The 15,634-nt window shown below is 40.4% G+C and overlaps 1 protein-coding gene across 5 annotated transcripts in view; it reads left to right on the top strand.

Annotated features, from left to right (window-relative positions):
- Positions 1-15,634, top strand: part of ints2 (integrator complex subunit 2) — a 69,036-nt gene that overhangs the window by 10,005 nt on the left and 43,397 nt on the right. For 4 of the 5 annotated variants that reach the window (XM_087977204.1, XM_087977201.1, XM_087977203.1 and 1 more), the window contains 5 exons: positions 830-1,137; positions 1,775-1,913; positions 5,641-5,743; positions 7,745-7,858; positions 11,536-11,666. In XM_087977204.1, the coding sequence (XP_087833330.1) occupies positions 830-1,137; positions 1,775-1,913; positions 5,641-5,743; positions 7,745-7,858; positions 11,536-11,666 (795 nt within the window). The remainder of the gene's footprint in view (positions 1-829; positions 1,138-1,774; positions 1,914-5,640; positions 5,744-7,744; positions 7,859-11,535; positions 11,667-15,634) is intronic. The other variant, XM_087977202.1, reaches the window with a different exon arrangement.

The following is a 15,634-nucleotide window of genomic DNA, read 5'->3' on the forward strand; positions in this document are numbered from 1 at the left end:
AACCCAGTACATCTCCCATACCAACCTTCCTCTCATTGACTCCATCGATACTTCCCATTGCCTTGGGAAAATAGCCAGCCTAATCAAAGACCCCTCTCACCCTGGGTTTACTCTCTTCCATTAGGCAGAAGATACAAAAGCTTGAAAACAAGTACAAAGGATTAAAGAACAGCTTCTTCCCCACTTATCAGACTTATGAACACACATCTCATACATTCGAGTTGATCTTTCTCTGTAGCCAGAACACTATATTTTGCATTCTGTTCTATTACCCTGATGTACTTATGTAAGGTATGGTTTATCTGGAGAGCACACCTATATCATCTTGACAAAAATAAATCAAATCAAATCAATTAATAGGGATCATTTTCATGCACTTCTGCAAAATGAGCATTGCTGACTGGCCAGCATTTTTTGCCCTTCAGAAGGTAGTGGTGAGCTGCATTCTACAAGATCTATGTTATCCCATAATGCCTTTAGGAAAGGATTTCCAGAATTTTGACCCACCAACAGTGAAGGAACGGTAATTATATTTCCAAGTCAGAATGATGATTAGTTTGGAGGAGATCTTGCAGACGTAGTGTTCCCATATATCTCACCCTTGCCCTTCTGGATGGAAGTAGTCATGGATTTGGAAACTGCTGTTTAAGGATCTCTGGTGAATTTCTGCAAAGCATCTTGTAGGTAGTACACACTGCTGCGACTGAGCATCAGTGGTGGAGAGAGTCATGTACAATCAGCAAGAAACATTTGGCAAATCTAAGCACACTGAGTTACTGCATTTCCCTGCTATATTAAATTGAATGGTGTGTCAATGTTTTCTATTTAGGTCCCTTTGGCAAAGATGACAGAGTTTGCGTGCCTGCAGCTTGTGAGTTCCTTTGCATTTGAAGCAATGCAGAAGGTCGATGTGGTAAAACTAGCAGCTTTGAGTGATCCAGAGTTGAGGCTTCTCTTGCCCTGCCTGGTGAGAATGGCACTTTGTGCTCCTGCTGATCAAAGTGAGGCTTGGGCTCAAGACAAAAAACTCATCCTGCGTCTCCTGTCTGGGGTTGAGGCTGTCAACTCGATTGTGGCTCTACTATCAGTTGATTTTCATGCACTGGAGCAGGATGCTACCAAAGAACAGCAGCTCAGGTATTTATTATACTTCCAAAGTTAATGTAAATATCAAGTAATTGTGAATTTCTCTTGATTTGTCAGTAACCTGAGTTTGCAAATGTATAACCCATAACTAACGTGAAAGAAGAAGTTAGGTTAATGATGTGGATGTAACTCTGAGTTGGTAGCACTCATTCTTCTGAGTTAGAAGGTTATTGGTTATAGATTGTATTTCTCTAAAGATTTGACTTTATAATCCTGCTGATGCTCCTGGTGCAATGCTGAGGTGATGCACTGTCAAAGAGCTATCTTTCAGTTGAAGTTAAATGAAGGCCCAGTATGCCTTATCAGTTGGGTGTATCAAATCACATGACACTTTTCTGGACAAAAAAAACTGTTTCACCTGCATCACACCCAATGTTTATCCCTCGACCCAGTGTTGATTTATGGATTTGACATGACTAAAACAGTTTATTTGACCATTTATTTTCTGGCTGTTTTTAGAATCTTGATGTGTACAATTAGTCATGTTTCCTACTGTATAATGTTGACTACGTTCAAAAAACCTGTAGTTTGTGATGTTTTGAAATGTCACAAGGCGCAGAATAATTTTCTTTCTCGCAAAATCTTTTTCAAGAATATTTCTCAAACTTATTAACTTTCTTTTAAACAGGCACAAGTTAGGTGGAGCAAATGGAGAGAGCATCCTCGTATCACAACTACAGCATGGCTTGGCTTTGGAATTTGAGCATAGTGATTCTCCTCGTCGTCTCCGACTAGCACTTAGTGAACTGTTGGTGATCATGAACAAGGTAATAAACAAGGGCCTGAATTAATCCAAGATAGAAGCTTGTGTTCCATCTGTGCATGCCACTACCCGAGCACTGATGAATTCAAACTTTCCTTTTGAGGTGCAGAAGTTTGCCACCCCCATTGTTTGTGCACTTAAGGACTCCTGTCTCCACTCTTCATCCTTAAAACTGCAAAAAAAAATCAAAAGAGGGGCCATTTTCACATTAAACTCATCACTGGGGGCAGATGGATAGGAGGGAAGTGCTTCTTTGTAGTACTGCAGACACAAGTGATATTGTTAGTAGAAATTGACAGTCAGGAAACCATCTAGTTCACCTTTTTAAAACCCTGTCGATGATCAGATATAATAATAAAGTTTTTGAAGACTCCCAGCAATCAATGTTTGCCAATTAGTCCACAATAGATGCAGGCCTGAGTGGGGATTCCCGGTTATGGTGAACTCTGCACAATATTATTCCAAAGTTCCTTGTTCTGCATGACTATATTCAGCACGTCATCACTCCAATTTATAACAACATGCTATTTCAATTTATCTGCATTTGGATTAAGTGACAGAGAGGAATTCATGGGAGTTGGAGAAGAGACAAGCTTTGGAAAAGGGGTTGTGAAGCAAGGGAGTATCATGTGAAGCAAGGGAGCAATGGGTTGGAAGATGAATAGGCAGAGATGAAACATTGAATTGAGGGTTTCTCCGCTTCTATCTCTGTCTTTTCTCCTGTTCCATCTTTGAAGAGTTTGGATCATAAGTTAATTGGATTGATCCATGAATATGGACATTGTACTACGTTGTTTTGCCATTGCATTTTACAGTCTGGCTGGCCAAGTAACTCCTGCATATTAAAACGATTTACAGACTGACAGTGAACCTGCTAAAAGGGACATGGACTTCCAAGCAAGTCATAGAGATGTACAGCACAGAAACAGACCCTTCAGTCCAACTTGTCCATGCTGACCAGATATTCCAACCTAATCTAGTCATATTTGCCAGCATTTGACCCATATTCCTCTAAATCCTTCCTAGTCATATACCCATCCAGATGCCTTTTAAATATTGCAATTGTACTAGCCACCACCACTTCCTTTGGCAGCTCATTCCAGACATGTACTACCCTTTTAGGTCCCTTTTATATCTTTTCCCTCTCACCCTAAACCTATGCCCTCTAGTTCTGGACTTCCCCACCCCAGGGAAGCGACTTTGTCTATTTATCCTATCCATGCCCCTCATGATTTTATAAACCTCATTAAGGTCACCCCTCAGCCTCCGATGCTTCAAGGAAAACAGCCCCAGCCTATTCAGCCTCTCCCTATGGTTCAAATCCTTCAATGCTGGCAACATCTTTGTAAATCTTTTCTGAACCCTTTCAAGTTTCACAACGTGCTTCCGATAGGAAGGAGACTAGAATTGCATGCAATATCCAAAAATGGCTAACCAATGTCCTGTACAGCTGCAACATGACCTCCCAACTCCTGTATTCAATACTCTGGCCAATAAAGGAAAGTATACCAAACGCCACCTTAACTATCCTATTTACCTGCAACTCCACTTTCAAGGAACTATGAACCTGCACTCCAAGGTCTCTTTGTTCGGCAACACTCCCTATCATTAAGTGGATAAGTCCTGCTAAGATTTACTTTCCCAAAATGCAGCACCTCGCATTTATCTAAATTAAACTCCATCTGCCACTTCTCAGCCCATTGGCCCATCTGATCAAGATCCTGTTGTGAGGTAACCTTCTTCGCTGTCCAGTACACCACAGTTTTGGTGTCATCTGCAAACTTACTAACTATACCTGTTATGCTCACATCCAGATCGTTTATATAAATGACAAAATAGTGGACCCAGCACTGATCCTTGTAGCACTTCACTGGTCACAGGTCTCCAGTCTGAAAAACAACCCTCCACCACCACCCTCTGTCTTCTACCTTTGAACCGGTTTTGCATCCAAATGGCGAGATCTCCCTATATTCCATGAGATCTAACCTTGCTAACCAGTCTCCCATAGGGAACCTTGTCAAATGCCTTGCTGAAATCCATATAGATCACGTCTACTGCTCTGCCCTCATCAGTGCGCTTTGTTACTTCTTCAAAAAAAAACTCAATCAAGTTTGAGAGACATGATTTCCCACGCACAAAGCCGTGTTGACTATCCCTAATCAGTCCTTGCCTTTCCAAATACATGTACATCTCGTCCCTGAGGATTCTCTCCAACAACTTGCCTAGCATCGATGTCAGCTCACCGGTCTGTGGTTCCCTAGCTTGTCCTTACCACCTTTTCTTAAATAGTGGCACCACGTTTGTCAACCTCCACTCTTCTGGCACCTCACCTGTGACTATTGATGACATAAGTATCTCAGCAAAGGGCTCAGTCATCACTTCCTTAACTTCCTATTTTCTGGCAGTGAAGCACTTGGAAAGGGAAGGCTGTAAGACCATAAGATAAAGGAACATAATTCACCCATTTGGCCCATCAGTGTCTGCTCTGCCATTCAATCATGGCTGATATGTTTCTCAACCCCATTCTCCAGCCTTCTTCCAATAACCCTTGTTTCCCTTATTAATCAAGAATCTATCTGTCTCTGTCTTAAATACACTCAATGACTTGGCCTCCTCAGCCCTCTGTGACGATGCTTTCCATAGATTAACTTGCTAACTGAAGAAATTCCTCCTCATCTCCGTTCTAAAGGATCGTCCATTTACTCTGAAGCCGTGCTCAGATCCTGGTCTCTCCTACTAGTGTGTCCATCTTGCCCACATCTATTCTATCCAACGCTGTCAGTATTCAAATTTTCAAACAGATCGCACCTTATCAAAGAACAGTACAGCACAGTATCGTGCCATTCATCCTGCCAAGACTTTTTCTACAGATGATGCCTTTCTAAACTCAAAACCTTTTTGCCTCGAGGTGGTCCATATTTCTGTTTCCTGCTTTAATCAAATATATGTCAAAATGCCCCTTAAACATTGCTAGTGTTTCTGTCTCCACCACCACCTCTGGTAGCGTAGTCCAGGCACTTACTGCCCTCTGTATTTTAAAAAAAAATTGCCTTTCACGTCTCCTTTAAGCTAACCCATTTTTATTTTAACCCTATGTCCTGTATTAATTGACATTTCTACCCTGGGGAAAAGGCTCCAATTATCCATTCCTCTCATAATTTAGAAAACTTCTATTAGGTCGTGCCGCATCCTTCCTTCAAGTGAACACAAATCAAATTTTTCATAGTGAATATGCTTCAATCCAGGCAACGTCTGGGTAAACCATTTCTGTCCCCTCTCCAAAGCATCCTTCCAAACTCTTTCGAGTATAGATCCAGAGTCCTCAACGGCTCCTCATACGACAAGTCTTTCATTCCTGGGGTCAATGTCGTAAATCTCATCTGGACCCTCACCAACACCAGCCCATCCTTTTTTTAGATACAGGGCCCAAAATTACTCTCAATATTCCAAATGTGGTCTGACCATTGTCTTGCATAGCATCAATTGTACGTCTCTGGTCCTTGTATTCTAGCCCTCTTGAAATGACTGCTAACATTGCATTTGTCTTCTCTTTGGCCAACCAACACTATGTTAACCTTTGGAGTATCCAGAACTAAGACCCCCCCAAGTCCCTTTGCACTTCAGATTTTCTGAAACCTTTCCCTTGTGTGACTCTAATTTCATGAAACTCAACTGATGATACTTTGTAGAGACTAACAGGATCATTTTATTTTTGTGTATGTATGTTGAAGTTGTCTGATTCAAATGGAGAATTTTTTATGAAGTCTTCAGAACTGTTTGAAAGCCCGGTGTATCTGGATGAAGTTGCAGATGTGCTCTGTATCCTTCAAGCAGGTAAGATTTAGGTTATCAGTGAAATTGCAAGTCATAACTCAGTTTATAGATTTAAGAAATATATATTTCAATTATAGGTTTAAACAAGATGTGGGAATTGCACTGCTGCTGATGTTCTGCAGTGAATGTTTTCCACTGATACTGATGTGAACCAGAAATTAGTGGTGGCTGATTGCAGAAATTAGTTACAGTCAGACTCCTTAAGTCATATAACATGGAAACAAATTCTTCAGTCCAACCAGTCTGTGCTGAATATAATCCCAAAACTAAAGTAGTCCCACCTGTATGCTCCTGGCCCATATACCTCCAAACTCTTCCTATTCATGTACTTATATATTTTAAACGTAATTGTACCTACATCCACCACTACCGCAGGAAGATAATTCCACACATGAACTACCCTCTGTATAAAACTTTGCCCCTCATGTCTTTTTAAATCTCTCTTCTCACCTTAAAAATGTACCTGTTAGTTTTGAAATTCCCCCATCTTACGGAAAAGACAACAGCCATTAACTCTCTGTATAACCCTGATTATTTTATAAACTTCTACAAGGCCACCTCTTAACCTCTTCCACTGTATTGAGAGAAGATCCAGCCTTTCTTTATAACTCAAACCTTCCATACCTGGCAACATTCTGATAAATCTCTTTCGAATCCTCTTCAGTTTAATAAATAATCATTGAGTATAGAAGTTATGTTGCAGTTATACAGGACATTGTTGAGGCCTCTCTTGGAGTATTGTGGTCAGTTTTAGTCACCTTGCTATAGGAAGAATGTTATTACACTGGAAAGAGTAGAGAAGAAACTTACAAGGATGTTGCCTGGACTCAGTGGTCTGTGTTATAGGGAGAGGTTGGACAAGGTAGGACTCTTTTCTTTAGAATGTAGGAGACTAAAAGGGTCCTTATAGAGGTATATAAGATCATAAGAGGCATGGATAAGGTGAATGCACTCAGTCTTTTTCACAGGGTTGGGGAATTGAGGACGAGGGGCATCAGTTTAAAGTTGGAGGGAAAGAATAAATGGGAACCTGAGGACCAACTTTTTAAATGTAGGGTGGTACATATATGGAATGAACTGCCAGCGGAAGTGATTGAGTCGGTACATTCACGATATTTAAAAGGCATTTGCACAAATACATGGATTAGAAGGATATTGGCCAAATGCAGGGAAATGGGGTTCGCGTGAACTGACATTTTGGTCGGCATGGACCAGTTTGGGCCAAAGGGCTTGTCTCCATGCTGTATGACTCTAATATCCTACCTGTAACTAGGTGGCCAGAACTGGACACAGTATTCCGGAGAAGACCTCACCAATATCCTGTACAACCTCAACATGACTTCCCACTCCTATACTCAAGGACTGAGCAATGAAGGCAAGCATGCCAAATGCCTTTTTATAACCACCCTGTCTATATATGACGCAAACTTCAAAGAATTACGTCCCCGAATCCCTGGGTTCTTCTCTTCTACAACACTACTCCAGGACCTACTTTTCTTTGTTGTACCAAAATGCAATACCTAGCATTTGTCCAGATTAAACTCAATCTTCCATTTTTCAGTCCATTCATCTATTTGATCATGATTCCTTTGTAATCTTAGAAAACCTTCTCCACTGTCTACTATGTCACCAGATTGTGAAATTTGCATACTTGCTAACCATGCCTTCTGTGTTCTCCAAATCATTTATATAAATGACAAACGAAAGAGGACTCAGAGCCAATCCCTGTGGAACACTGCTGGTGACAGGTCTCCAGTCTGAGGAACAACCCTCCACCACCCCTCTGTCTCCTACTGTTAAGCCAATTATATATCCTGAAAATAACTTGCATATTTGGAGAAAGTGAATTGCTTGCTTATCCAAACTATATATGTGCCATTATACAAATTCTTGGGTGCAAAAATCATTTTAATGTTTCAGAGTAAAGCCATTGGGTAGCACATGTGGTATGCAGTAATGTTATAATATAAATTGTGTGGTGCTTTATTTCTCTTCCCTCAGAACTTCCATCACTGTTGCCAATTACTGAAGTAGCTGAGGCTTTGCTTCATGTACGAAATGGATCATGGTTTATGTGTTTGTTAGTGGCCAATGTTCCTGACAGCTTCAATGAAGGTAATGATCTTTCTTTTAACACTTTTTTTTTTTACTGATGTTGTGATGGCTTGAGAAAGTCTAAGGACCAAGAATAAAATAATGTACTAAAATTCAATTTTATTCTTAGAAATGTATTCATCTTTGCAAAGATCATTTGCTTCGGTATTAGGGTTGAGATAGAAACACAGAATAGGAACAGAAGAAGGCAATTTCGCCCTTCAAACTTCCTCCACCATTCTATGTGATCGTGGCCAGTCACCTACTTTGGTACCTTGTTTCTACTTTTGCCACAAAATCCTTTGATGCCTTTAGCCTTCAGAACTATACCTATCTTCTTGAAAACTTTAGATGTTTTTGCCTCCAAACATTTTCTGTGGCAGTGAATGCCACTGGCTCACCACTATCTGGCTGAAAACATTTCTCTTCAACTCCTAAATGGCCTACCCTGTATCTTTAGACTTTGACCCCTGGTCTGGTCTACCTGCCGTCATCGGGAACGTCCTTCCTGTATTTACCCTGTCCTGTTCAAATTTAAAGGCTTCCATGAGATTCCTATCCTCCTATTCTTTTAAACTCAAGTGAATATAGTTTTGACTGATCCACTCTGTCGTCTTGCATCAGCCCTATTCATCTCAGGAATCAATGTAGTAAACCTTTGTTGCACTCCCTCCATAACCAGGACATCCTTCCTCAGCTCAGGAGACCAAAACTGCATGTACTGTAGTATTTTAGATGTGGTCTCACCAAGGCAAACTGTAGAAAGACATCTCTGCTCCTGTCCTCAAATCCTCTTGCTATGAAAATCAACATAATCTTTGCCTTCTCTGCCTGTTTCACCTGCATGCTTGATTTCAGCAACTTGTGTGCAAGCATATGCTTCATTACACCTCTCCTTTTCCCAAGCTATCAACATTCAGAAAATCTACCTGTCTGTTCATGATACCAAAGTGAATAACCTCCTATTTAACTACATCATGTCTGCCATACATTTATCCACTCACTCAACTCTTATAAATCACATAGAAGCATCTCTGCATCCTCTTCACAGTTTCCCCTTCCACCCAGCTTTGTGTCAGAGACAGTACATTTAGTTCCAACAGCTGAATTATTAATATGTTGTGAATAGTTGGGAACAAAATGCTTCCCTGCAATACTCCACTGGTCACTGGCTGATACTCAGGAAATGACCTATTTATTCCTATTCTTTGTTTCCTGTCAGCCAACCGGTTCTCCATCCATGTCAGTATGCTACCCCCAATCTAATGCACTTAGTTTTACATATGAATCTCTTATGTGGTACCTGACAAAACACATTTTGTAAGCCCAAGTAAACCACATCCACTGGTTCCCCTTATCAACTCGACTAGTTCCATTCTTGAAAAATTCCAGAAAATTTGTCAAACATGGTTTCCCCTTTTGTAAATTCATTTTGATTTTGTCCAATCCTGTCTCTATTTTGAGTGCTGTTATTAAATATTTTATAATAGACTCTACCATTTTCCCTACTACTGATATCAGGCTAACTGGTCTATAATTCCCCTTGTTCTTTACCATCTTTTAAAATTAAAATAATGGTGTTACATTCGCAATCATTCAATTCCTAGGAACTGTTCCAGAGTCTCTAGAATCTTGAAGGATGATCTGCTATTTCAGGGACTACTTGCTTAAATATTGAGTTGTAGATTATTGGACCCTGGGGATTTGTCAGCCTTTATTCCCATCAATTTCCCCCAAATCAATTCTCAACTAACACTGATTTCCTTCAGTTCCTCTCTTTCACTGGACCTGGTGTTCCCCCAACAGTTTTGGGACATTATTTGTATCCTTCTTTGTGAAGACAGAACCAAAAAAATGTATTTAATGGGTCTACCATCTTTTTGTTCCTTTTTATAATTTCCCCTGCTTCTAAGAAAGGGCTTACATGTGTCTTCCTTAATTTTTGTTTTCTTTCCACACCCATGGAAACTTTTACTTTGTATGTTCCTCACAAGTTTACTCTCGTAATCTATTTTTCTCATAATAATCTCTTTGTCCTGCTTTGCTAAAATCTAACTATGCTCCCAATCTTCAGGTATGTTTGGACAATTTGTTTGCTTTCCTTGGATCTAATGCTTTCCTTAATTTCCCTTGTTAGCCATGGCCAGACCAACTTTCTAGGTTTAATTTTGTGCCAGACAGGAATAATCAATTGTTGTAGTTCCTCCATGCATTTTCTAAATGTTTGCCATTGCCTATTCACTGTCATCCCTTCAAGTAATGCTCCCCAGTGTATCATAACCAGTTCGTGCTTCATGCCATTAGTTTCCCCCTATTTGGATTCATACCCTGGTCTCAGAATCAACTTTGCCACTTCTTCTCAATAAATAACTCTTTCATATAATGTTGACTCCCCCTTCACCACCATGAAAAAGGCCTTGCACAACTAGATTGTCAATTATTCCTTTCTCAGTACGCAATACTCAGTCATAAGATGGCCTGTCTTCTAGTCAGTTCCTCAACATTGATCCAAAACCATCATCTACACATTCCAGGAATTTGTCCCCAATGCTATAATTGATTTGAATTGCCCAATCTGCATCAGATTAAAGTCATCCATTATTATAGCTGAATTTTTTTTTTGCTTTTTGCAAGGTGTCACATGTACCATGATGATACCTCCTGAAGGATGTCCAAGTGATGAGCTTGGGGATTTTGTCATCATTTCACACAGAGAGATATTTTGTCAATCATCATTTTATAAAGAAGTTCCGAATGTCACCTAGGAGTGACATTTATTTGATTCACTGTCATTAGGTTTGTATGGAAGAAGAGCCTTTTAAGAATGCAGGAAGTTTCATGCAGGTACAGCATACAACTGGGAAGGCAAATAGCATGTTGTCCTTCATTTAATGTGGGACTGGAGTACAGTAATGTGGTCTTGCTACAATTGAATAGAGCTTTAGTGAGGTAATACCTAGAACACAGTGTGTGGTTTTGGTCTCCATTTTCAAAAGATATATTTGCATCGGAGACCATGCTGTGAAGGTTCACTAGATTGGTCCCTTTGATCCCCTTTCTTCTATCATAAGAGAATAGAGTAAACTAAAGCTTAGATGAATGAGAATGTTTAATTGAAAGATATCAATTTCTGAATGGGGCTGAAAAGAGTAGACCGCTGAGAGGTAGATGCTCCAACTAGAGAAAACTAAAATTAGGACAGTCTCAAAACAAGAAACACCTGTTAAGGGCTGAGATGTTTTGCTTTTTGGATTATTGTGAATCCTTTGAAATTTCAGAAGGTCGTAAGTGATTCATTATTGAATATAGTTAAGGCTGAAATATGCAGATGTTTGATGTCTCAGCATCAAGCAATATAGCCAATAGACAAAAAGTGGAGTGAAAGCCCAAAGTCAGCTGTGATTGTATCAAGTGATGGGACAGTCTCCATGGGCCATTCGCTAATGCCTACTTCCCTCTCTTCCATTCCTATGCTCTCCCCACGCTCCCTTCTAGTGACTGCTTGCAAGCTACAAAATGTCTGAACATTTTGTCTACCAGTTGACAAGAGGTGGTGCAGAGCAAATTGGGGAAGTTCACGCAATTGAAGGAAAATAGTAATTAAGTATAGAATTAGAGTGAGATGAAATAATAACTTGATGAAAATCAGGAGTTTAGATAGTATTGTGGGCTTGTAAGTAACACATTCTGTTGTTCAGTTTGCAGGGGTTTAATAAAAAATGGTGAGCGACAGGATGAAGAGAGTGTTGGGGGTCGTCGCAGAACTGAGACGCTTCGGCAGCTGTGCAAAATGAATCCTTCCCAAGCCTTAAATGTCAGAGCCATGGTGGTAAGAGATTATTTGCATTTTGTAAACTTTGCAGAGGTGCCTAAGAAATCAAAAAGTGCATCCTTTGAAGCGATTGAGATATAGTCAAATGGGCAATGCAGTCTGGCATATCTGAGCTTTACCAACATGCAACAGCTGAGTAGAGTAGTGCATGGTTTCAATCTACTCAACTTGAGAAGAAGTCAGGATGGCATAAAGAGGACACGAGATAGCTTTTAAAGATGAAAGGGTAAGTAGAGAGAGAATAAGGCCTCTTAAAGAAGAGCAAGGCTGCCTATGTCTGGAAGTGCAGAAGATGGGTGAGATACAAAACAAGCATTTTGTATCAGTTTTTACTATGAAGAAGAATATGGAAGCTAGAGAACTTGGTGAAGTAAATAGCGATATCTTGAAAAGTCTCTATTACAGAAGAGGTGGTGCTGGACATCTTAAAACACGAAGGTGGATACATCTCTGGGACCTGATCAGGTATAACCTAGAAATTTGTGGGAAGGCAGGGAAGTGATTGGGCCCCTTGCTGAGATATTTGTATCATCAGTAGCCACAAATGAGGTACCAGAAGACTGGAGGTTGGCAAATGTGGTGTCATTATTTAAGAAAGGTGGTAAGGAAAAGCAGGGAATTATATATGAATGAGCCTGACATCCATGATGGGCAAGTTGTTGGAGGATATTATGAGGAACAGGATTTACATGTGTTTGGAAAGGCAGGTACTGATTAGGGATAGTCAGCATGGCTCTGTGCATACAAAATTGTGTCTCGCTAACCTGCTTGAGTTTTTTTTTTGAAGAAGTGACAAAGAGGATTGATGAACGGTGGAAGTGGTCTATATGAACTACAGTAAGACATTTGACAAGGTTCTGCATGGTAGACTGGTTAACAAAATTCAATCACATGGAATACAGGGAGAACTGGTCATTTGGGTAAATAATTGGCTCAAAGGTAGAAGACAGAGGGTTGCTTTTCAGACTGGAGGCCAGTGACCAGTGGTGTGCCACAAGGATCAGTGCTGGGTTTACTGCTTTTTGTCACTTGTGTAAATGATTTGGATGTGAATATAGGAGGTATGGTTAGTAAATTTGCAGATGATACCAAAATTGGTGTAGTGGACAGTAAAGAAGGTTACCTCTGAGTACATCAGGACCTTGATCAGATGGGCCAGTGTACCAAGGAGTGGCAGATGGAGTTTAATTTGGATAAAAGGTACTTCATTTTGGAAAGGCGAAACAGGGCAGGACATATACACTTAATGGTAAGGTCCTGAGGTGTGTTGCTGAGAAACAAGACCTTGGAGTGCAGGTTCATAGTTCCCTCAAAGTGGACTTGTAGGTAGACAGGATAATAAAGAAGGCGTTTTGTACGCTTGCTTTTGTTCGTCAATGCATTGATTATAGGAATTGAAAGGTCATGTTGGGCTGTACAGGACATTGGTTAGACCACTTTTGGAATACTGCATTTTGGAATTCTGATCTCCCTGCTATAGGAAAGATGTTGTGAAACTTGAAAGGGTACAGAAAAGATTTACAAGGATTTGCCAGGATTGAGGGTTTGAGCTGAATAGGAGAAGCTGAATAGGCTGGGGCTTTCCTGGACTATTGGAGTCTGAGGGGTGGCCTTGTAGGAGTTTAGAAAATCATGAGGGGCATGGATAGAGTGAACAGCCAAGGTCTTTTCCCCAGGACAGGGGAATCCAAAACTAGGGGGCATAGGTTTAAGGTGAGTGTGAAAAGATTTGAAAGGGACCTAAGGGGCAACGTTTTCATGCAAAGGATGGTGCATGTATGGAATGAGCTGTCAGAGAAGGTGGTGGAGACTGGAATAATTACAGCGTTTAAAAACATCTGGATGATTACATGAATAAGAAGGGTTGAGAGAGGTATGTGCCAAATGCTGACAACTGGGAATAAATTCATTTAGAATATCTGTTCGACATGAGCTAGTTGGACCAAAGAATCAGTTTCTGTGCTGTATAACTGTGACTCTCAGTGTATTTTCATTCACATTCATCTGTCAAATACACCCAAATGGAGTGAATGGCAACACTGAAAGATGATGCAATGTATTTACTGAGTGGAGGCATTGCTGAAGATTCTTGTCAATATAAAAAAAAGCTATACATATTTATAGTCATCACATCTTGTGTTTGAATTCTGAAAGCTTTACTTAAGCTATTACTATATGTGTAAGTTTCACTGTTTTTAATTTTTTCAAAAAAAATTATAAGGAAGCCGTATCTGTTGAGGATATGGTTTAAGTGTTATGTGGAGACAACAGTCTGGACTTTTGTTAGGATGCCAGAGTAATTTGCCCAAAATTGGGCAAACCAGCACAAAAGATCAAGGAATTTCAGGTGCAAGTAATTTCCTTCATGTTTATATTTTCTTAAAAACATTTAGACATTGATCCACCACAACTGGCTGCAAGAGCACAGAGGCTCTTGCTTTTTTAAAAATATCGTCTTTTTAATAGACCTAAGATACTTACTATTGCGCCAATAATAAATCATAAAATTTGTGTTATTTTCAAATATTAAAATTATTTTCTTCAAAGGGCTTTTTAATGGTTAATACATTTTTGGTTACATTAATAAACTCCTTCAGGTTACCACTCTTTAAAATAGTCCTTGATATATTTTAGTGCAAAACTTTAAGTTGCATTCTGTGCTATATTCAACCACTAAAACATTGCCTTAATGCACAAACAAGTTTAAGCAATAAACTGCTGGAAAGTGAAGCAGTTCTGAGTTAATTTACATCTAAGTCACAGTTTCCACCCAAAACACAAGCATCTGGCCATTATGATACCACATATTTTGTTTTTTAATTTTATATTTCAAAACATGGGGCAGTAGGAACGTGGTTCTCACTAATCAACTGGAGAAAGGCGTAGAGTCATAGAGATGTACAGCATGGAAACAGACCCTTCAGTCCAATCTGTCCGTGCTGACCAGATATCCCAACCCAATGTAGTCCCACCTGCCAGCACACAGCCCATATCCCTCCAAACCCTTCCTATTCATATACCCATCCAAATGCCTCTTAAATATTGCAATTGTACCAGCCTCCACCACATCCTCTGGCAGCTCATTCCATACAGGTAGCACCCTCTGCATGGAAAAAGTTGCCCCATAGGTCTCTTTTATATCTTTCCCCTCTCACCCTAAACCTATGCCCCCTAGTTCTGGATTCCCTGACCCCAGGGAAAAGGCTTTGTCTATTTATCCTATCCATGCCCCTCATAATTTTGTAAACCTCAATAAGGTCACCCCTCATCCTCCGACGCTCCAGGGAAAACAGCCCCAGCCTGTTCAGCCTCTCCCTGTAGCTCAGATCTTCCAACCTGGCAACATTCTTGTAAATCTTTTCTGAACCCTTTCAAGTTTCACAACATCTTTCCGATAGGAAGGAGACCAGAATTGCAGGCAATATTCCAACAGTGGCCTAACCAATGTCCTGTACAGCCGCAACATGACCTCCCAACTCCTGTACTCAATACTCTGACCAATCAAGAAAAGCATACCAAACGCCGCCTTCACTATCCTATCTACCTGCGACTCCACTTTCAAGGAGCTATGAACCTGTACTCCAAGGTCTGTTTGTTCAGCAACACCCACTAGGACCTTACCATTAAAGTCCTGCTAAGATTTGCTTTCCCAAAATGCAGCACCTCGTATTTATTTGAATTAAATTCCATCTGCCAATTCTCAGCCCATTGGCCCATCTGGTCAAGATCCTGTTGTCATCTGAGGTAACCCTCTTCGCTGTCCACTACACCTCCAAATTTGGTGTCCTCTGCAAACTTACTAACTGTACCTCTTTTGCTCGCATCCAAATCATTTACGTAAATGACAAAAAGTAGAGGGCCCAGCACCGATCCTTATGGCGCTCCACTGGTCACAGGCCTCCAGTCTGAAAAACAATGCTCCACCACCACCCTCTATCTTCTACCTTTAAGCCAGTTCTGTATCC

The sequence above is a fragment of the Chiloscyllium plagiosum genome, unplaced genomic scaffold (genome assembly GCF_037043375.1).
Source record: "Chiloscyllium plagiosum isolate Xiang-an unplaced genomic scaffold, Cpla_swu_hap1 HiC_scaffold_31, whole genome shotgun sequence".
Classification (NCBI taxonomy): Eukaryota; Metazoa; Chordata; class Chondrichthyes; order Orectolobiformes; family Hemiscylliidae; genus Chiloscyllium; species Chiloscyllium plagiosum.